We start from the raw sequence: 24,260 nt of genomic DNA, 5'->3' as shown, positions 1-24,260 counted from the left end.
AACCACAGTGAAAATTATTCAAATATTTACAATTAAATAATTTTCACTGTGGTTTATACGTGTGTTTCTTCTCATTATTATTCAGGAGAATCTCATCTTTTGGTCTTCTTTGTCTTAGTAACACAATCATGGCATTTCTATAATTTTTCTACTAGTTCCACTTTTTTTCTCTTCCTTCTTCTTGCTTGGTCTCCTCATGTCTGAGGACTTGTGACCCTAGCCACGATGTCTCTCCAGTTCTTTCTGTTTTTTGTTACAGCAGTGGCCAACTCCAAAGTAAGTCCAGTGATCTTTTTAATGTGGTCCAACCATCTTGGTTCTTGGGCGTCCTCTTTTCCTTTGTTCTTCCACTTTGCTCCGGATGATAAGTTTTTCCAGATTGTCATTTTCACGTCTTGAAATGTGACCAAAATATTTGAGAATTCTTTCATTTACAATGTCACATAGTCACCTCTTGCTTTTTAGTTGACTTATTATACTTTCATTAGACCTTTTGTCCATCCAGGAGACTCTTGACATCCTTCTCCAGCACCACATCCTGAAGCTGTTTATCTTCTCCATATCTTTCTTGGTGAGTGTCCAAGATTCAGCACCATAAATGAAAATGAAAATTTTCTCTTCCACTGATGCTTCACATGTTCCTACCTTCATCTAATGAAACAGGTGAAGGAACCTGTATGAAGAGATGATGCATCAGCCACCATGATATCTAATTATTGTATCATCATAATTCATATGTAGTTTCAGCCAATGTGGATAGAATTTGGTGGCTTTCCCAAACTGCTGGTACCTAAGTGGATAATAATAGGTTATACTATGAGGTGAAGATAAGATCACTGGATCAGAATTCACAAGTGATTTTCTGCATTCCTTGTCACCTACCAATTAATGAACCCCAGTTATTTTAATCCTATTTACAATTAGCATGTCTATTAATTTTCTATATTCTTTGACAATTCAGTTTGCCTTGAGAAATGAAAACTCTACCACTTTTGTATGCAATCATCTAACTAATTTGCTTTCACTTCAAAAAACCTTTATAATTCTTCATGTTTTACACAGGATGTGAAACAGGTATTTTTAACTAAAGGACATCACTGTTACCAACTAGACAAGAAGCTGCAAAAATATTTAAATTCCAAAAAATAGCAGAAAGTAATAAAATATAAGAGCTGATCAAAATTATCTGGATCAAAATTTATGAAGAGAAACTAGTAATGGTATCAAAGTGGCAACAATTCCTGATGCCACCTGCTAGAAAAGATGAACTATACTCCATCATGAGTGAGATGATCTAAATTTCAAATATGTTTTCACCTCTGCTACAAAGTGAAATGGATGTGTTATGTTTATGGAATAACTTACCATACATATGCATGTTAAGTTATGCTATAATAATCTCATTAAGATTTAAAAAAAAAAATTTTTTTATGTGGCTCCCACCCACAAAAGGTTTATTTGTAAACTGCTCAGGATTTTTTTTTTTTTTGATTTTATATATTTTTTTACTTCTTTTTTTTTTTTTTAATTTTTACATAGTCCAGCAACTCTGTCTAGAGACCAAACACAGAACTTTTTCAAGACACCTCAGGCCTCCAGTGGGCAGGGGGGGTCCCTGCACCAGACGATGAAATTCATCTCCCACCTAAAGGCACAGACATCTATGCCCACAATGGGATTCAAACCAGCAGCCTGTTGGTTGGAGAGCAGATAAGCTAACAACTCAGCCAGATTGGCTGACCAAAATGTTAAAAAGAAAAAAAAAAGGAGCATGACATAATATTTTATATAGTACTAGAGAATGCATTATATTATAATGGAGAATACCATTACCATAATATTTTATATCATAATAGAAAATATCATAATTTTAATGTTATAAACTTGTTATAAAATTTATTAATTCAAGTTAGTAAATGAATAAACAGAAGCAAGTCCAGCCAAAAATCAAGGCAAGGCAAGGACTGATGAACTGGATATGAAAGATTTGATGTACCTTTCTTTGAAGTGAAAGTCTGGCCTTTCTTCCCCAAGGCTGGACCATAAATAGGTCTACAGAACCATTATAACATGCAGTTTGTTACAGGCAACCTCACAAATGGTGCATAACTCACAACTTCTGTTGCAATGCACACAGCAGATTGCCATTCAATATGGATTCTAAGCATCCAAAAATTCTTAAGCATAGCATCCTGGATGGTTCTCATTTGGCTTGCATATCAGATTTTTCCTTCTTCCTCCTAAGCTGAAAAGTACTCCAAAGAAGTACTGATTCAAAGATGTCATAGATATACAACTGAAAATGATGTGACAATTACAAGCTATTTCCAAACAGGGCTTGACAGAGATAAATTTGAACAATGGGATGAACTGAGTGAATCTCTGCATACAATCAGGAGGATTATATTTTAAAGAAGATAATGAAAAGTAACAACTTATGAATGCCTCAGTTTTCTTACAAAAAATTCTATCCAAGATATTTCTAATTATCCCTAGTATATTTATTTTTATAACAATTTTTCAAAATTAGCTGTGGAGAACATATCACTTATGTTGCAACACTCAAAAAAGAACACAAAATGAGAAAAACATTGGAAGGAAACCATTATTATTATTATTATTATTCAGGCCTCCAAGGAGTCAAAAGACATATCGAGGGAGGTCCTTCCTAAGACATAAAGTCTGTCAAGACTCATCGAGGGGAGGTCCCCCCTTGAGAAACACAAAGTCTATCATACCACTCTTTAAATTCAGTGACTGTTCTCGCTCTCACCACTCCATCAGGCAATGCATTCCACGGCTCAACCACCCTCCACACAAAAAAACCACCCCTTACCCTCTTGCTCACAGTTTCCTTTCATAACTTCCAGGGATGGCCTCTTGTCATCACTCCTTCCCACTGTTCAACCAAGAGAAAGAACTCCCCAGTGTCAACCCTGTAACCAGCTCTCAACAGTTTAAAAGTCTCAATCATATCACCTCTCCTTCTTCTATCCACCAAACTCTGCAGTCCACATTCTCTCAGCCGATCCTCATAACTATCCTTGTACAGTCCTGAAACCATCTTTGTCATCCGTCTTTGTATCCTATCCACAGTTAATTTATCCCCTTCAAATCCTGGGGACCAAATCTGAGAACAATAGTCCAAGTGTGGTCTGATCAGAGACTTATACAACGGAATGATAACCCTCTTATCTCTGCAGGTCAGTGTCCTTCTCATAATAGCAGCAATCCTCTGTGTTACCTTCACCACCTTTGCAATATGTCCCCTAAACTTCAGGTTTCTATCAATCATCAACCCCAGATCTCTTGTCTCCCCTACTTCCTCCAGTATAACTCCTCCCATAGAGTATGCAGCATCCCATCGATGTTTCCCAAACCTCAAGAGCTTACATTTTGCTGTATTAAACTGATACCCCCATTCATTTGCCCATCTATCTAGCTTATTTAAATCCTCTTGCAGGGCTACCACATCTGCACTATTACTAATAATCCTTCCCAGCTTTGCATCATACGCAAACAACTCAATATCCCCCTGCAATCCACTGGCTATGTCATTGATATAAAGGTTAAACAATATAGGTCCTAGTACTGAGCCCTGTGGGACCCCACTTGTAACCCTTTGCCTCCTGGAAACTGCTCCACCATACACAACTCTCTGATACCTATCAGACAGCCAATCCTGAATCCTGTTGACCAATCTGACATCCAGATACATGTGCTGCAACTTAAATATCAGCTTATCATGTGGCACTCTGTCAAATGCCTTCGCCAAGTCTAAGAAAATTGCAGTATATGCCTTTCCCTCATCTAATGTTCTTGTAACTTTATTATAAAAAGCTAGCATATTGCTAAAACAAGAGCATCCTTTCACAAATCCATGTTGATTCTCACAGATAACATTACCCTCATCTACCCAATGCTGTATACAGTCCCTCACTACTTTCTCCAAGATCTTAACAACTACTGATGACACACAGACTGGCCTATAATTAGACACTTCCAGTCTGTTACCACCCTTATGCAATGGCACTATCTTACCTTCCTTCCATTCCCTGGGCACCTTTGCCGAAGCCAGACTTTCATTGAAAAGCCAGGTTAAAGGCACTGTCAGTTCCCTAGCACATTCTCTCAAAACTTGTGGTGAAATACCATCCAGTCCAAAAACTTTATTGACATCCAGAGTTCTCAGTATCTGAAACACACTCTCCTCCTGTACCTCTAAACCTTGAACCTGCCCTATCCCTCAAGCATTAAAACTGACTCCTCCAGGATGAAATACTCCAATAAAGTGGTCACTGAACAATTCCACTATGTCCTCTGCATCAGTCACTCTATTCCCATTTTTATCTCACAATATCATTCTTCCACAGTCATTTTCCTCCTACTGGCCACATAGCTAAAAAATTCCCTAGGATTTTCTTTGGATCTTAGGGCCAATCTCCTCTCATATTCCAGTTTCGCTTTCCTTACCACACTAGTCACTCTTCTGGCCTGTGTCTTATATTCCTCATGCATCTCTTCACCTGTCTCCTTATATCTCTTCCATAGCCTCTTTTTCGCATGCAATTCCTGTTTAATATTATTTGTCATCCACTTTACTCCAAATTGCGTCCTCTTCTTCACTCGTGGTATACAACTTACCATTGCTGATAACAAATATTCTTTCACAATTTCCCACGCACTAGTGATATCCCGGCCTTCCAATTCCTCCCTCCATGAAACTTCCCGAAGTTGACACCTGAGACTATTATAATCACCTGCCTTATAATTCCACGTAAGTTCCCATCTCTTTGATACTCCTGCATGTCTATTCATTTTCCAAGTCAACACCATATGGTCACTCTCTCCAACTGGTGGGAGAGATGTCAACTCAGTTATTATCAACTCTTCTGATGCTATACCCAAATCTAAAACTTTTGAACCTCTTGTTCCCTCTGTTACATGTTGCCTAAGACATTTGTCCCTCAAGAATTCTAGAAATTCCATTCCCCTATTGCTACATGCATCTTCCTCTCTCTAGTTTATACTACTGAAGTTAAAATCTCCCATAACAATCATTCTTCTTGCACTTGCCAAACTTAGCTGTCTAAACATCTCCTGGTCCCCATCCTCTGTGCTCCTGGGTCTGTAGCAACACCCCCACTGAATATCCTGTCTTGCCTACCTCTACCTCACACCATACGCTCTCAAAATCATTTGTCTCACTTCCTTCCAAAGCCTCCACTCTTAGAAGACATAGGTCATCACTTATCATAAGCAGTATCCCACCACCACGCTTTCCCCTCCTATCCTGACGAAAAATGCTATACCCAGTGACTTCTATTCCTGTTGATATATCCCCTTCTGTCAACCACGTCTCAGTGATCGCAATAATTTTTGGCCAGGCTGATGCTATCTGCGCCACCAATTCCTCTCCCTTATTCCGGATACTCCTGGCATTAGTATAAAGCATATAAATGCCATTGTTTCTATACCGAGCATTATCCCTTCTAGACTCCACTGGGCTCAGTGTTACCTGACATCGTCTCCCTTCTCCCAAGTATCCATTCCCACAAGAGGCCACCCCTGCTATAATCCTCCCTGGTACACACTGACTCGTTCAGAACAGCAATCTCTCCAGATGCCACGTCCTTCCTCATTCAAATGTAAACGGTCTCTCGCATACAATTCCTCTCTTTCCTCAAATGCACTCCAAGCATCCACATATACCAGTCCTCTCTTGTCACACATTCTCGCTATTATGCCATTCAATATCACCGCTCTTCTGCTCAGCTCATCATTATCATACCTAGGGAACACGCACACTATTTTTCCTCTCTCTGTCTTCTTCTGTACAGTCTCAAGCAAAAATCTCATATCTCTCGCTGCCCGACTTACATTACCACTCAAGTCATTCGTTCCTACCATCACAATCATCTCATCCACCCTTTCACCTCTCTTAATTGCCATAGCCACCCTTTCTATTGTTCCTCCTGGCAAACACTCCTCACGCATCCTATCTTGAACACCACGGATCACTGAGTCGCCATACATTATACCTCTTACCATTCCCTCGCTCCTATTGTTTCCATTCTCTCCTCTTCTTTCATTCCCATACCTCTCTCTTCTACTGTTTCCATTCTCTCCTCTTCTAGCACTCCCATACATCTCTCTCATTCCCTCTCTCCTACTCTTTCCATTTTCTCCACTTCTAGCACTTCCATATCCCTCTCTCATTCTGTCTCTCCTACTACTGTTTCCATCCTCTCGTCTTCTAGCATTCCCATACCTCTCTCTCATTCCATCTCTCCTACCGTTTCCATTCTCTCCTCTTCTAGCACTTCTATATCTCTCTCTCATTCCGTCTCTCCTACTGTTTCCATCCTCTCGTCTGCTAGCATTCCCATACCTCTCTCTCATTCCCTCTCTTCTACTGTTTCCATTCTCTCCTCTTCTAGCGCCCCCATACCTCTCACTCATACTCCCTAAATTCTCTCTCTCTCTCCTACTCTGATTCGCCTTGCATTTATCTCTTCCATTCTTCTAATCTTATCTTTCATACTTCTGCTCTCATTCACAAGACATTCCACCCCCTCTTTCAACTCATCTATCTCCCTCTGCAGGTCAGTCACTCTTAATCTAAATTCACTCTCCCAAACAAAACCATCTCCTAAACTTTCACCGTCACTCACACCTTCCACACTATCAACTATTATTTTCTCATTCTCCCCTATCACACTACTTGTCTTCCTACATTCATTCCCCGTTCCTGGAGCAACAAAGTCGGATATCGATATATCTAATGTACTTATTTCCTCCAACTGCCTGCATTTTGCACACATACGCTCTCCACTCTCTTTAACAAGCCACATATGTAATTCCTGAGACACATACATGCCGCAAAGTCCCTTATGATATTGCTAATAATCGAGTTCTTAAATGGCGGAGGACTTGGCGTTACGCCACTTGCGACTGCTGCTGAATCCACCATCATTCCTTACTGCCGAGTAGCGTAATCTTTAATAATTATTCAATTAATAAATAAGAGGAAAAAAAAGTACAAACATCAGAACATTTAAGTACTAAATATAATTAAATAAAGTGAAATATAACTAGATACAGTAACTTAGCTTCGTTTTGTCTTCCACCGTTACGCGTTCGATTCTGACGGTACCAAAATATATTATATCGTGACAGCAACTAACTTCCAAAAAACAACCACTGAAGTACACTCGTATTCAGAGAAACAATTTAGCACTCAAAAACGTAGAAAAATGGGGAAAAAAGCGGACTATTCGCCGATTAAAAATCACTTTCTTCTGCACAGCTCAAATTCACCGCCACGTGCTACGGCAACCATAAGAGCTGAAATTATGCTAGCAATTCTAAACAAGATTTCTTAATGTGTATTCTGTTGCAATTTAGAATAGTGATCATGACAAGCTGAAATGTCAAGCCAAGTTTGCAGCTATGCCTTTTGAAATGCTTAAATATACAGATGTGCTTACCAATATTATTAGTAAACAAAGCTGAACCTAAGCCTAACTTACATAGTATCATGAGTATCTGTGATTTGAAGGCTTAATAGCTGAGAAATAAGACGATACTTTAATGATAGCTTAATTTTAAAGGTAATATTTCTGTGAAGTTACAAAGTTTAACATTTAACACCATCAGAGTCTGATAGTGATGAACAAGAGCAGAGGTAAACTACTGAAATTTTACTTATTTTAGTTTGCATGATATACAAATAAAATGTTACTCAAGATTCACAAAATAAATATGAAAAGAAGTTTCACTGAAGGTTTTTGAGTGACAATGGGTTTGTATTGGCATGCCAATGATAGGTTATTTCACAGTTTACCTTTGTTCTTGTTGAGACTCTGATTATGGATAATGTAGCTTCACTGATATTTAATCTAAGTAAAAGTGACGATTTTATTAAAATGCTATCTTGTATCCCATTAATATTAATTCTCCAAATAAGATATAGAGGTCTAAAAGCTCAAATTACCACATTTTTCTTTATGCATGCATAGGTGTAGTCACTATGGCATGTGTAGGTCATTAAAATGTGTAGGTTATTAAAAGTTCAATATTGATATTGATAATTTACATATTTTGTAATTTATACTTACATGCAAATCTATATTATACATTTAGCCAACTATTATATATGCCATTACTCAGAGCATGCAGACATCTTAATAAGAATTTAACATATTGGCTGTAATTATTATTATTATTATTATATGCTATCTCCATGGAGTCTGAGATAGCAGCCCAAACTCCATCATAGGAGACCCAAACTAAACATTTTACACACATAACCCTATCATACCTCTCCTTAAACTTATTCACAGTCAAGAAACTCACAACTAATTCTGGCAATCCATTCCACTCATTCACTACTCTTCATGCAAAAAACCAGTCCACACACCCTACTAATCACACTCTTACACAACATCTATGGATGATCGCTAGTTCTCAGACTATTTGTCATATACTGAAAATTTTCCTTTGCATCAATTTCATAAAACCTCTTTAATATCTTATAAGTTTTTATCATGTCCCCTTTTCTGTTTATCACTCAAACTTGGTAATAACATCATAGAGAGAATTCTATAGGGAGAGCAGTAAAATATGCTTATTTTAGTAATTTTACAAAAAGTCACTTTTACTTATTTTAAAAGGAAAACAGCTAATTACCTGTTTTCTTTTTATTGTATACCCAATATGATACACGCACGCACACAAACACAACAAGAAAAAAGTAAAGAAATGGTATTTATAGTTAGTGCTTTATTAAAAAATTTCACTTAAAAAAACTTACTTTCAATGCAGGCGTGAAGAAGACTGAAAGACCAATCAGAATAGATATGCAAACAGAAGTCACTCTTTGCTCTCTACAAAGAACAATATTTTTATTAATATTCTATAACATACATGTATATATATATCTATACATAGCTACATCTAACATATACAAGGGTGGTCTGAAAAGTTCTCGGCCTAACAATGAAAAAACAAATTTATAATTTCAAAATTATTTTTATTTTTCAACATAATCTTCCTTATGACTAATACATTTATTCCAAGCAATGCTCCAGTGCTATTATCCTGTCCCTGTAGAGGTTCTCAGTAAGATCTGCAAAATGCCCCTCTACAACTGCAATCACCTCTTGATTCGAAGAAAAACGCTGACCAGCAAGGAAGAGTTTTAGTTTTGGGAAGAGATAGAAGTTAGAGGGAGCCAAATCTGGAGAATAGGGTGGATGTTCCAACAATTCATAGTGCAGATCCCTTAATTTTCCAATTGCCAAAACACCTTTGTGGGCAGGTGCATTGTCCTGATGAAAGATGATTTTTTTCTTCTGTAAACCGGGTCTTTTGTCACGAATTTTTTTGTCTAGTCTGGTTAAAAGATCGGAATAATATTCCCCAGTTATTGTTTTGCCCTTTTCAAGATAATTAATAAACAAAATGCCTTTAGCATCCCAAAACACCGATGCCATGACCTTTCCTGCTGATGGAATCGACTTTGTCTTTTTTGGCACTGAACAACTGGCTTCTGTCCACTGTTTTGACTGCTGTGAATCCAAGTCTCATTCATAGTAATAAATCGACACACAAAATCAGTTTTATTCTTGTTAAAATGCTCCAAGCACTGTTCAGAGATTTTCATGCAAGTGTGCGTTTGATCTGCTGTGAGCAAGCACGGCACTCATCTTGCACAAAGCTTTTTCATTTGCAATTCTTCATGCAAAATATATCCTACATGTTCTTTTGAAATGCCTATAGTCTCAGCAATTTCACGCACTTTGACTCGCCGGTCATCCAATACCATATCGTGCACTTGATCAATGATTTCTGGTGTTGTTACACTTTTTGAATGTCCTTCACATGGATCATCTTCAAGGCTGGTACGGTCACGTTTAAACTCGGCAGCCCATTTCTTAATTGTCGAAAATGAAGGGCAGAGTGCCCATAAACTTTTATGAACTTTGAATGAATTTCTTTTGGCATTAAACCATTTACAAAGAATTTTATAACTGCACGATACTCAGTTTTATCCATTTCAAGGGATACAGACAACACTTTTGCTTCAGATAGCTGTATAAAACAAACTACTTGATAGAATGACTTGCAATTTTACATTTATTTATTTATTCTTATGGCAAAAGGAATACAGAACAGCTACAGGTCTACGTCCAGTCTGGAAAGCCAATCCAAGGCCTCATCTGTCACCTTGTGGATGTCCTGTAGACCACCATCATGAAATTGGCACCTTGGGCAGTTGTTCACAATATGAGTAATCGTCTGAGCCACGGGAGAACAATCACAATAAGGGTGGTCTAAGAGCCCCATTTATGTAGTAGGTAGCCACATCTGCCCTGGTTAGTTCTGATCCTGTTGATTAATGACCAAATCTTCCTAGGAAGAGCAAAACCAGGATGCAGAGCACAGGGATCTTCTACCAGGAAGCCGTTTCTTGGACCAGTATCCTCTCCACATGTCAGGTGTTGATGGCAGGGCAGCTGAAGAGAGTTCATCCATGGACCAGAAAGGCTTTCTAGATTTTAGGCAAAGACTGGGTGGATTTATGAGAGTCTGGTGCAGGGGCAGGAGTGGGTTGCTCATTGATTTATTAAATTCTTTAATCAAAGCTTGTCTTCTCCATATGTTTGGTGGAGCAATGTTAGATGGGACAGGCAGCCAGGAGAGAGGGGTGCTTCTCACTGTCCCACTAATTGTGTGCATGGTAGAGTTTAGCTGGGTGTCTATAATGTTAGTGTGTGTGCACTTCTTTCCCAGACAGGGGCACAATATTCTGCTGTAGAGAATGTGAGGACTAGTGCAGGTGACCTTAGGACTTCTGCACCACAACCCCAGGTTGTTCCAGCAAGCCTTGAAATGATATTGTTTCTCATTTTAATTTTGTTGGACAGATTGGTGATGTGCCTTTTATAGGTTAGGCTTCTGTTCAGGCACACTCTAAGGTATTTATGGTGAGGCTCATGTTCTACCATTTTTCCACAGAAAGAAAGGTTGAGGTGTCGATTCACCTCTGCATTGTTCAGGTAAAATACTGTGGACACAGTTTTTGTTGGATTTGGCTTGAAGTACTCTTCCAGGATGTTCAGGTCTATGTTCAAGGTTGATTCCAGGTTGGCAAAGGAGGTAGATTGATGTAAGATCGCTAGGTCATCAGCATGCATGTACTTGCTTGAGCTGGTATGTGGTAAGTCATACATGTATGTTAAAAAGTAAAGGGGATAATACAGAGCCATGAGAGAGACTGTTGTGAAAGAATCTGAGCCTGCTATTTTTTCCACCAATATGGACCCGGATCTTTCTGTTGGAGAGAATAGATTCAAAAAGCTGGAAAGTTTTTTGCAGCTTATAATATTTCCTAGCTTAGGAGGAGGTCCCTGAACCAGACTGTGTCATAAGCTGATGTTAGATCAATGAAAGTGGCTCCAGATTTAAGTTTCTTTTGGACGCCTGCTTCAATCTGTGTTGTCAGGGCCAGGACCTGGTCACAGCAACTTCTTCCTGGCCTGAAGCCAGCTTGTTCAATCGGGAGTGCTCTTTCGATGAGTGGTGAAATTCTTTCAAAGAGCTTAAAGGTGGAGCAAAGCAAGGAGATAGGTCATAGATTTTTCACATCATTTGGATCTTTCCCTGGTTTGGGCACAGCAATTATTTTGGCTTCCCACCACAAATTTGATAGTTTACCAGTCATTATAATTTTTGAAAAAAGAGTAGCCAGCCATGTTTGGCCTTGTTGACCGAGATATTTTAGAAAATCAGGAAGGATACCATCCACTCCTGCAGCCTTGCCATTCTTGGTGAGTTTTAAGGCTACCTGTACCTCTTCCTGTACAAGTTCAGGAAGCTCGAGGCCCGTCTTCAGGATTTGTCTGATGGAAGATTACACAGTAATTTTTCTGATAGAGCTGGGACGTATCTCGGAGGTTTTCAATAAACGATTATTATTATTATTATTATTATTATTTGACACCTCCAGGGAGTCCAAAGACTCATCGAGGGAGAGTTTGCCAAAGCATCGAACAACTGTCCCCTTCCAACTACTAACCGCGCTCAAACTTACTTAACTGAGCCATTAGTAGCAGAGGCTCTACCAATCAACCAAGCCATTTGATCAGGAGTTATCTCTGTTGTTTTGTGTGTTGTTGGTTCTACTCCACCTAATTTTCTCAGAAGTGACCAGCTTTTCCAGCTAGATGTGGTGAAATTGAGTTCATGGATGGTTGAGATCCATCTTTCCTGTCTGTTTTTATCCAGCATTGCTATGAGCTCCTTAGCAACAGTTGCGTCTTCAGTTTTTTCATATTTGGCTAAAAGTTCCTCAGTTTTTCTACTCCAGCATGGGATGTATTGTTTTCTGCAGCCTCTAGGAATAGAGGCTTTGGCTGCAGTTTTGATTAGTTTAAAAAATCTTGGATAGCAATTAAGAGTGGGTGGAATTGCTCTAATGGTTTCCTCGATTTGTTTTTGAAATGCATTCCAGTTAGACCTGCGAAGGTTCTGTCTAGCGATTGGTGTTCCGCTGATGACTGGGATTGACATGCCTGTCTCTATTAGTGTAGTGTAGTGTAGTGTAGATAGCAGAGTGAGGTGATGGCCAGTCCATCTGATCAGGCCAGGATTGTGATGGTGGTTTATAGACATTGTAGATGGTGGTATTTTGAACTTTAATACCTATGGAGTATTCTGTATCAGGTACACATTGGGTTATGTCCTTGAGGCCAGGGTGGATGTAGGTTGCCAGGCCATGCTTGCAATGGCAGTTATAAGACACGAGAATTAGGCCTGGGATCTTTAGTCTATTGAGGTTTCCTGGAGCCAAGACGTCAATTGCTTTGTCTTTGGCTATTTTGCCGATGACTTCAGCTTTGGATTTAGATAGTCCTTCTATGTTTAGGGAACATACCTTGAGAGAGAGTGTTGTTTAGAGGACTGTAACTTATTTTTCAAAGCTTGCCCTCCACCCAAACAAGCAACGTGATCCTTGTTATTCTGGGCGATGATCGAGCCAGGATGGAGCTTTTTAAGTTTTGTATTCATCATAGTTGCTGTAAGAAGGCACATTAGCTTCACATTACCTGTGATTCATCTCTGAAGCACCAGCAGTGTACCACAAGGTAACACTACATGCTTATGACAGATGTACCAACTTAGAAAAAAAAATTCTTGTCAATAGTGTTGCCATCTGTGGTCGAGGCCGAGAACTTTTCAGACGACCCTCATATGTACACACACATGCACGCACGCATGCACACATAACTCTCATTATCTGCATTTTCACATATATGTGGTTTCATTATTATGGTACATAGGGATTATCGCTGTTTCCTATCTGAGGTGTTGAAGTTTCTATACATGTGCCTGAATTTCCTACCTCCATCCGCTGTTCAGTGGCTTTGCATCTATTTTGTGTCCTTACTTACTTACTTACTATACAATATTGTCTATATCTGTAAAAAAATACTTCTGCACCCTTGGAGTAAAATGTCTGGCAAAGAGATAAAACAAAGGAAACTAAGTGAAAAAAAGAAGAATGTGAAGAAAGACCAAGTGTCCCATTCTTCAGCAATGAGGTTGTAAGTTCTGAATTGGTTTGATAGAGGCAAACGTAGCATTGACATTCAAAACTGTGATCGATTGAGTGATTCTACAGTGATAATGCTTATACAATTGCACAAGAGTGCTCAATCATCCATGAATCTCAACGTGACAAAATCTTGATGTTGTGCAATTGATAAAATGGAAAGGATGCTGGCTATATGGATCAAACATCAGAACATATAGTAGTCATCAGAACCTGGAGCAGTCATACTAGAAAAGGCAAAAGATTTGTATGAGATCTGAAGAAAGATGAAAAGCAACCAACACCCTTTGCTAAAAGTTGTGGGTGGTTTGACCATTATGAGTCACTATACATTCCATAATCTCAACTTGACTGAGGCTGTAGCTGCAGATCACATTGCTGCTGAAGAACAATAAAATTTGACTTCTCTTCAAAGCAAAGATTATCAGATAGAGATTACACACTGAGAGATTACAATCAGAAGTTGAAAAGTGCAGGGGTCAAGTTTCAAATGAGAGATTATTGAAAAAGCAGCCTTCATAGCCTTCAGCTTCCTGCGAGTCTTCAACTTGAGCATGCCAGAAGTACTCGTGAAAATAAAGAACTACTTTCATTTGTTATTTGATATATATACTGAATATTTTATTTAATACTCTTATGCCTTAATATGTATGAAAACTAGATGCAGTTTTGATTAAAAAATTCATCTTGAAAAATCAGCATCTCACTCTCTTAGGAAAGCAACCTCTATTATCCCATGTTTAAATCTCCTGTTTTATGCATTTTCGATATATGTGGTGATTCTCAAGAATGCAATCCCTATGTATTATAAGACTTATCTGTATTTATAGTTATATTTATATAATAATGCTATATTAATTCCTCTGCACTGTTGCTTTATATTTATACATAAATATAATACAGGGTGTTTCAAAAAGAATGTCCTGATTTGAAAATTGTATATCTCTGCAACCACGAACCACAAATGAATGCAACTTGTACCTTGTGAGTGGCCTTGGCCCAGAATTTGATATGACGACTGCTAGATGCCACTACTAGCGCCCAAATAGCCGCTATACTTAGTTAATGAGAAGATGGCATCTAGTCAACAGAAGGCATTTTGTGTTCTCAAATTTAGCAAGACTGAGTCCGTGATGCGTTTAGACGACGTTACGGAATTGATCCACCACTGGACAAAAACATTTGTTGTTGGTATCGACAATTTCAAGAAACAGGGTGTTTATGTAAGGAAAATAGTCTTGGACGACCACACACCTCAGAGGGGAATGTGCAACGAATTCAAGAGGCTTTTCAGCAAAGCCCATGCAGGTCCACTTGTCGTGCTAGCCGAGAACTTACCATCCCTCATGTGACTGTTTGGCGTGTGTTACGACAGCGTTTGCTTATGAAGCCATACAGATTGCAACTGGTGCAAGTTCTTCATGTAGGTGACAAAAAAAACGAACAGATTTTTGTTCTAATCTGTTAGAGGACGAGGACGACACCTTCCTACAAAGGTTGATTTTTAGTGATGAAGCAACCTTTCTTCTAAGGGGTAAAGTTTCGTGCCACAATGTTTGCATATGGGGACTTGAGAATCCACATGAAATTGTACAACAACGTGATTCACCAAAACTCAATGTTTTTTGCGCGGTTTCTGTTAGAAAGGTTTATGGCCCTTTCTTTTTTGAGAAAAACACTGTTACAGGAAACTCCTATCTTGAAATGCTGCAGGACTGGCTACTTCCACAGCTGAATGAAGAATCTGAAGATTACATTTTTCAGCAAGACAGCGCACCGTCACATTGAAACCTCCAAGTTCGTCAGTTTCTAAACGAAACATTGCCTCAGCGTTGGATTGGACACACGGGACCCCATGACTTGGCACTATACTCTTGGCCTCCTAGATCTCCAGACATCACACCTTGTGACTTCTTTTTATGGGGATACGTAAAAGACCGTGTTTATGTTCCTCCATTACCCGCTGACTTGGATGAGCTCAGAACCAGAATCACGGCTGCAGTAAATTCTGTGACAGAAGACACTCTCAGACGCATTTGGGATGAATTCATCTATCGGCTTGATGTTGTCCATGCAGCACGTGGAGGGCACATTGAGCATTTGTAGTTGTGGTGAGTTTTTAACCTTACTTCATACTTGATAATTTATTTTGTAACTGTACCACATTTTCATTATTAGATATAATTATTTGAAATCGAGTCATTCTTTTTTGAAACACCATGTATAATAAGTCTGTTCAATTTCCCCATTTTGAATGTTTCTCACATTTTTGCTTGAGAAATATTGCAGAAGAAATAAAGAAGTATCACGTTGACATATTGAAACAAAGACTAAAACAGGTGAAGTGCTGAAAAACAGTAATTATAAAATGTTATAATCAGGCAATGGTGATCAGCAAAAAGGACAGAATGGTTACATAATTCAATACTAAATATGAAGTTAAACTTCTTGAAGGCAGACTTTCTCAAGCAAAAATGTGAGAAATATTCAAAATGGGGAAATTGAACAATGAGACTTATTTCTGCTTATGATCCCAAAGAAGATTCTACTGAGAAAGAAAAAGAGTTTTAAAGTAATTAGAGAGGATAGCTGACAAAGAATTAAGAAAAAGCTGGTTCTTGTTGGAGATCTAAATAGCAGAACAGGAAATGAATCTCAGACACAGAGAAGTGTCCTAGGAAAATTTATAGAAAAGGGCAAAGTAAATAATAATGGTGTATACTTGGTCAATTTGTTAAAAACCCATAACACGTTGTTATGGTGTTGTGTGTCAAGAAGAAAGAAGGAACCTGCTGATACATTTTTTGAACCACTGGAGATTAAGTCCTTAGGGAAAACTGTTTGGAAACAACTGTTCCTAAGCACAGAGGTAGAAGGAATGAAAGAGGATAATAAGTTTGGTTATATGAAGCCATATGGTGAAAGTGTATTGACCAGAAATAGAGAGGGAGACCAGAAATGGATTAGAGGGAGAGTAGAGGAATAGTGTCAGCAAGAAAATACCTGTAGAAGAGGCACAAGGTAGGAACAATATATTCTATGAGATAGTGACTAGAATGAGTTTGTGAGAAAACAGTCACAAATTAACTAGATCACCCTCTGCTGAACAGAATGGAGTACTGTTTGTGAGGATTCGGTTCACTACTCAGAACAATATTCTAAGGTAAGAGAGAGATGTGGAACTTATTTAGAGTAGTTAACCAAAACGTCTGGCAATGTACAGCATCTGTAAATTTTGTGGATAAGGCATGGTAGACAAGCAAGGTGTAAGATTAGTGAAGTCATTCAAATGTAAGTGCTCATGTGAAGAAAGGAAATCATTGGGGGGGGGGGGAACCTAATGTTTTTTATTTTATTTTTTATCCCACACATGAGAGATACAAGAACCTATAATACATCAGGTACAGATAAGAACTAAAAAAGGAGGAGAAATCTATTGATTTCTCTTAAAGAGCTAAAGGTTGAAGATGTTGAGAAACACATTATGATGATGGCTGTTCTAGAGGACAGAGAGGCAGGTGGAATAAATGAGGAAAAGGAGAAACAGGTTTGAAGTGTTTGCAGTTGTACTGAAAGCAGATGTCTGGCAGCTGCTGTTCTTGTTTTAACAGGTACAACAATAAGTGGAGGAATGATGTTTGCCAACTCATTGGAGCAGTAACCATGGAAGTAGCTATAGAAGAGACACACAGAGCTGAAACACTGCAGCAGAGGTTGAAGTGAGCCTATGCGGAAAGGGTCATCTATGAGCTAAATTGCTGTCCGTTGGACAGCATCAAGATTTTTTGGAAGGTTTTAGGTTCACCACCTAAAATAATAAATATTATTTTAGTAATAATATTAAAATAATAAATAACATTGTTCACACCCCAAACTTGTGAACAATGTTCTAAGGATAGGTGGATTTGGGATTTATACTGGGTTAGTAGCTGGGTGGGTGTAAAACAGCTTCTTAAGTGAAAAAAAATGCCTAGTTTCTTTTTTTGGCCTCTGATGTGATGGCACAAACACATCACATCAGAGGCCAAAGAAGCCACTGATGTGATGTGTTTGTGCCAGGACAGGCTGGAAGTAAATGTCAGTCCAAGGAGAGAGAGATCTGATCCTGTCTGGTGACGTATTACTGAGGATGATGAAGGCAAGATGAGATCTATGTGAGAGAAAAGCAAGACTTTGTTTTCACAGCATTGAAGGTGACCAGGTTATCCTTGCCTAACCTAAGGATGGTATGGAGATCAATGTTTAAGGTGCTGGTTGCAAATGATCTTGATGTTAGGGATGTCTGAGAACTATGTGGTTTGTTAAAGGAGTTGGATGAATGGGGTCTGTTGTCATCGGCAAAGCTTTGGATAGGATTGGTGGTGATGGAAAATAGATCATTTATGTATAAGAGAGAAGGTAGGTGTTAGAACAGAAAGTAACAACAATCTACCCTTCCCAGATACTCTGGTTACAAGACAAGTAGATGGATCCTTTGCTTTCACCATCCATCCCACCTGCCCACACACAGTTCACACAGGTAAACACATCTGCCAACAGTTACATCAACTCCCACCCTATACACACACACATAGTGTAACATAAAAAACCTATCCACAGGGCTAAACTGATTTGCTCTGATAAGACTGTACTCATTACTGAACTCAACCATAGAAAAAAAAAACACCTTTTTGGCCAATTGCTATACTTTCACTAGATAAAAAGAATAACACCACATACTCCTTCCAGATGCAGACCATAGCAAACCCATCACCATTCTATATGTCTGTGGCAATTCTGAAAAGGTGGGCAAGATCTTAAAAAAATACAATCTTGTGGCAACCTATAAACCACACAGCAAATTAACATCCCTTATCTGCTCACCCAAAGATCAGCCGCAACATCTGGATTTACCAGGTACCCTGCAGGTGCAATGTTTCCTACTCTGATCAAACAGGTAAGACAGTCAACAATAGGATATCAGAGCACCAAGACTACATCCATTTCCATTAACTATGGCCACTGAGGTTTAGCACAGGATTACTATATCTTGGATACCACCATAGGATCAGCTTGGAGAAAAGCCACCTTACGCCACTGAAGCCAGTGGAGAAATATGAGAGCCTTTTCCTTGAATCACCTTCTGCCCTCACTAACTATCTCAACCTCAACAAATGAAAAATAAGGCTGAATTAAACTGTCTCTCATCTGCAGACAACTCAGTAGCCAAGAACACTCAATCCAAGCCAACAGGTGGCATAATTTATGACTATATGCCTCCCTGTCTTTATTATTATTATTATTATTATTATTCTCCCTACTATGTATTAAGCCTTACTAGCCTGTTACAGAGCTGACTTGAGCTCTGCTAAGTCGTACCCATCCCGAGGATAAGGTGACTAGCCCTATGCCACCCAATATATCCTATGGCTGTATCTCGTGTGTTCACAGGGCTGGTTTGCCTGCTTGCAGGAGGAAAGCCCCAGATAAACTGGGAAGAAAAACCCTGATGTCCATGCCAAAGACTGGCTAACTTGGCTGTGTCTGAGAAAGATCCTTAAGCTCCTCACGTTGGCAATGGGAATCAAACCCAGGACACTCCTTTCCCAGGCATATGGTTGTGAAGCACATAGTCACTAGGCTAACTCCGTGGATTATTATTATTATTATTATTATTGTCATTATGCTTACTATTATTATCTGAGACCTACAGGGAGTCAAGGAATCATTGAGGGAGGCTATAAATCACCAAAACCAATCATACCTTCTCTTAAATTCATTCACAGTACATGCACTCACTACCCTCAAAGGCAAACTATTCCACTCACTCACTGGTATGTGAGAGAAAAACCTGGCTCTTACCCCTTTCTTGACTGTGAAAAAACTTAACTTCCATGGATGCCCTTGTGTTCTCTCCTTCACCTTCCATATAATGAAAAATTTCATCAGATGATATCCTATAACACCCATTCATAAGTTTATAGACCTCAATCCTATCATCCCTCTTTCTCCTGTTAACCAGAATTTGTAACTCATACACTCGCAATCTGTCCTCATAATCTAAATCCCATAATCCGGATATAATCTTTGTAACACTTCTTTGCACCCTTTCCACAGTTTCTTTATCCCCTTGGAACCTGGAAGACCAAATCTGCACACAATAATCCAGGTGCAGTCTTATCAAGGCCTTATAAACAGGCAAAATTACTTCCTTACCCTTACATGTCAAGGTTTGCAATTATCCTCTGAGTTGTATTTGCAACTTTTGCTATGTGACCTCTGAACTTCAAATTCCTATCCACCATTATGCCAAAATCCCCAGCCTCATCAGTTTCTTGTAGCATACTCCCTCTAATATAATAAAATATGCAACTGGAAATCTCCTCACACCAAAGTGTGAGGAGATTATCAGTTGAAATTTCCATGACTTGACAACATTAAACGGACAGCCATTTTCATTTGCCCAAATTTACAGCCAATTCAAATCATTTTGTAAGTGCTAGATATCGGTAGCATCCCTAATTGCCCTGCCTATCTTCGCATCATTGGCAAATAATTGCATATCTCCTGTTAGACCTCCCTAATGTCATTAACGTATAGACTGAACAACAATGACTGAACCATAAGGTACCCCACTAGTTGCAAACGATCTTGATGTTAGCGATGTCTGAGAACTATGTGGTTTGTCAAAGGAGTAGGATTGGAGTATACTGTCAGCGGCAAAGCTTTGGATAGGATTGGTGGTGATGGAAAATAGATCATACCACTTTTTGATACCTGGCTATCAACCATCCACTGATCTAAGTCAAGAATTTATATTCTAATCTATAAATATATATATTTATAGATTAGAATATAAATTCTAATCTATAAATTCTCTAGATAGTTGATATATTCTCTAGTTTATGCAACAGTCTTTCATGTGGTATCCTATCAAATGCCTTAACAAAATCCAACATTATCATAGTGTATCCAACTCAGCTGTAACATTGTTATAAAATATGAGCTTTTATTACAATTTTATGAGAATATAGCTTGTTTGTCTACCCATTTCTGTATGTGAGTTCTTACCAACTTCTCTAAAATCTTTACCACCACACCAGAGATACTTATAAGTCAGTAGTTAGACACATCAGTTTTTGCATCACTCTTGTACAACGGAACTATCACACATTCCTTCCATTCAAGTTCATATAACTTGAGTCTCAGGTTATATGAACATGTGAAAGGCAATTCTGATGAACATTCCTTTAGCAAACGTGATGATATTCCATCTGTCCCTATTGACAAATTCTTATTCAGGTTATGCAACAGCTTTTCAACCTCTTTTTCAAACACCTCTAACTCTTCATCCAATGTAGCAGAAACACTGTGCACCATAGCAAAGTGAGCACTCATTAAACGAACTATCTCACTAGCTTCTGCCTCAAGAGTACCATCTCCATTCAACAAAGTTATTCTTCCACATTTATTGTTTCTTGTGCTTGCGGCAAAACGATAAAATGGATCCCCTTTAGCTTGCATAGCCAATTTCTTTTGATACTCCAATTTAGCATTCTGCACAATACTTGCTATTTTTCTGGACTGAGCTTGTATGACAGTGAAGAGTATAGAAGGAGGGCCAAAATTGCTAATGACTTTATGTGTGAATTATGCAGGACAAGTGGTGTGGAATTTGTGGATGTGTGGAGTGAGTTCGATGGGTGAAATTTATATAAGATGGATGGTTTACATTTGAATGGATTTGGTCTAAGGAGACTTGAAAAGTGTTGTCGAATGTAGTGGAAGTGAATGTGCGGAATCAGGGAAACTAGAGTTATTAAGGGGGGAGGGAAGTAGACATGCAGACTTTAGGGAGACAGTTGAGTGTATGAATGTGTGTGTAATATGCCCAAGCGAGTACGAAAGACTACGAATCAGAATGGGATAGTTAGTATAAGGCATCAAAATAGGGATGGGACAAATGGGCTTCTGCAATTCATGTATACTAATGCCAGAAGTATCAGGAACAAGAAGGAAGAATTTTTGGCCATGGTTGGCACTTCCAGGCCACAGGTTATTAGCAATAGTGAAACATGGCTGACAGAAGATGATATAGCTAGTGGGATTGAATGTGAGGGGGTATGGTGTATTCAGGAATGACAGGGAGAATAAAATGGGGGAGGAGTGTTATTGATGATAGCTGATGAGCTACAGCCAAGGAGAATAGGAGTGGAACTGCAGGATAGAGAAAACAGCACATTTGAGGCTATTCGGTGTGAGATTGAGGCTAGCAGAACAAAATATACAGTTGGGTGCTGCTATAGACCAGGTGATGGAATTGAGGGTGGAGATAGTATGCATAAGCAAATAGAAGAAATGAGTAGAAGGAGGGTAATTATTATGGGTGATTTCAACTATGGTAACATTGATTGGAAGGAGGAGAGGACACGTGTGAGGAAGGAATTGGATTTTATGCGGTTATTAAGGGATAACTATCTGCGACAGCATGTAGCATGTAATGGAAAATACTAGGGGTCAGAGAGTGCTTGACCTAGTAATTGCATCTGAGGATTTGGCTGTAACGAATATGAACACATTGCCACCAATTGGTGAGAGTGATCATAGGGTCTTGATTTGGGAGGTGGCTAAAGGTGTGGAATTTACAATTATGACAGGGTGCATGTGGAATTATCAGGCTGGTAAGTATGACAAGCTTAGGAATTTGATTGGTTTCAGTGCCATGGCATGTAAAACTGCAAGGGCTAGATGTTGATAGCGCATGGGAGGCGGTTAGGAAGTGTTTGCATGAGGCAATGGCTGACTGTATACCTAGAGTCCGAATAATAAATCAAGTAGGGGTTAAATGGATGAATAACACCATTAAGCTTGAGCTGCAAAAAAAGAAACAACTATGGAGAGAATTTAAGGAGAAAGGTGACCGGCAGGACATGCTGGTCACCTTTATTCATGTGTATAAGGAGCCTGCGCTTTATACACATGAACAGTGTAAAGCACAGGCCAGAAGGGTAAAGAGCGTGGTAGGAAAAGCAAAAGCGGATTATTAAAGAACATTAGCCATGCAGGCTAAAGAGAATCCCAAACAGTTTTTTCGATATGTTGCAAGTAAAAGAAAAAATGTATATGGCAGAATGATTTTAAAGAATGCCGATGGCAGGGAGGTAGCCGAATCAGTTGATATAGTTGAATTACTGAGCAAGCACTTTGCAAGAATATATCATCCAGGTGGTGACATTGCAGAAATGAATGAACCAATAGATTATACGGGAACTGTGGTGAATGACGTGGAGGTGAGTAGTCTATTATAAAACCTCAATGTCAATACATCTGTGAGATTGGATGGTATACCAGCTCATGTCGTACGTGAAGCGGCTAAAGAATTGTCAGTACCCTTGACCATTTTGTTTAATTTGAGTCTTGGGTCTGGGTTAGTCCCTAGGGGGTGGAAAGAGGGGAAAATACTTCCACTGCATAAAGGAGGTTCCAAGACTGCTGTTGTAAATTACCGACCGATTGGCATATCAGGAATCATTGTCAAGGTCTTGGAGAAATTAGTCAAGAGAAGAATACAGGATTGGATAGATGAAAATGGGGACAACATGGTTTTGTGAAGGGTAGATAATGCCTCAGTTACTTGCTCACGTTCTATAACACAGTGGGCTGAACTGGATAAGGGGTAATGGGTTTACAGTGATTCTTCTGGACCTAGCTAAGGCCTTTGACAGGATACCACATGGAATTCTAATCAGTAAACTGCAGCATATGGGGATGGATTTAGGGTTGGTGAGATGGATAGGAGGGTGGTTGATGGAGAGATATCAAAGAGTGGTTTATTCAGGAGTAGAGTCCAAAAGATGGCTTGTGACTAGTGGTGTGCCGCAGGGTTCACCACTCAGGAAAATGGATATCAATTTAATGTGGCAAAGTGTAAGGTTATGCATTTTGGGATGAAAAAATTAGCAGCAGTACATCACATTGGTGGAACCATATTCCAAGAGATTGATGACACCAGGGATTTGGGAGTGTTGGTGGATAGGGAGTTGAAGTTTAGGGGGCACATTAATTCAGAAGATATTTTTGAGAATAGGACTGGTGGTGGGAGGACTAGGAGTCAAACATGGAAGCTGGGCAAGAATGTGGTTATCAGGGGTGTTAGAGCTAGGTTTTTTACTTGGAGAGTGGTGAATGAGTGGAATAAGCTGCCAGAGTCTGTTGTGGGTGCTATGACTGTGAATGAGTTCAAGGCGAGATATGATAGATACTGTGTGAATGTCGAATAGTTGTTCTTGATATGATGTTAGGGCTTTCCTTGATGAGTCTGTAGACTCCTTGGAGTTGCCCGAGATAATAGTAATAATAATAATAAATGTTCTCATGATATTCTTTCCACATCATCTTCTTCTTGTGAATCTCTTGCTTAATAAAGTTGCATATCCATTTCACTTCTAATCTCTTTATTCTTCGAACATTAGGGAGGAGGTGAGAGTGAGGTGGGAGGAGGTCCAAGAGGAGGTGAGAGCATGTGCAGGCAGGAAAGTAATGGGATGATCAGGGATCAAAAGGAAACAGATGGAATTGCAAAGGGTTCTAAAATGAAGAAGCAGAAAGGGAAATGGCCCCAGTCCAGCATGGAGAGATCACATCGAGTGAGTGGTATCAGTGG

The 24,260-nt window shown here is 39.1% G+C and overlaps 1 protein-coding gene across 1 annotated transcript in view; it reads right to left on the bottom strand.

The window, feature by feature from the left end:
• The window catches only part of LOC150104989 (electroneutral sodium bicarbonate exchanger 1-like), a 510,613-nt gene that overhangs the window by 103,419 nt on the left and 382,934 nt on the right, over positions 1-24,260 (bottom strand). Inside the window, exon 19 of the mRNA XM_090395098.1 lies at positions 8,816-8,888. Coding sequence (XP_090251224.1) covers positions 8,816-8,888 — 73 coding nt within the window. The remainder of the gene's footprint in view (positions 1-8,815; positions 8,889-24,260) is intronic.

Source organism: Typopeltis vanoorti, chromosome 7 (genome assembly GCF_054136105.1).
Source record: "Typopeltis vanoorti isolate ZY-2024b chromosome 7, IOZ_Tvanoo_1.0, whole genome shotgun sequence".
NCBI classification, from domain to species: domain Eukaryota; kingdom Metazoa; phylum Arthropoda; class Arachnida; order Uropygi; family Thelyphonidae; genus Typopeltis; species Typopeltis vanoorti.
This window is presented reverse-complemented; position numbering and strand designations above follow the sequence as displayed.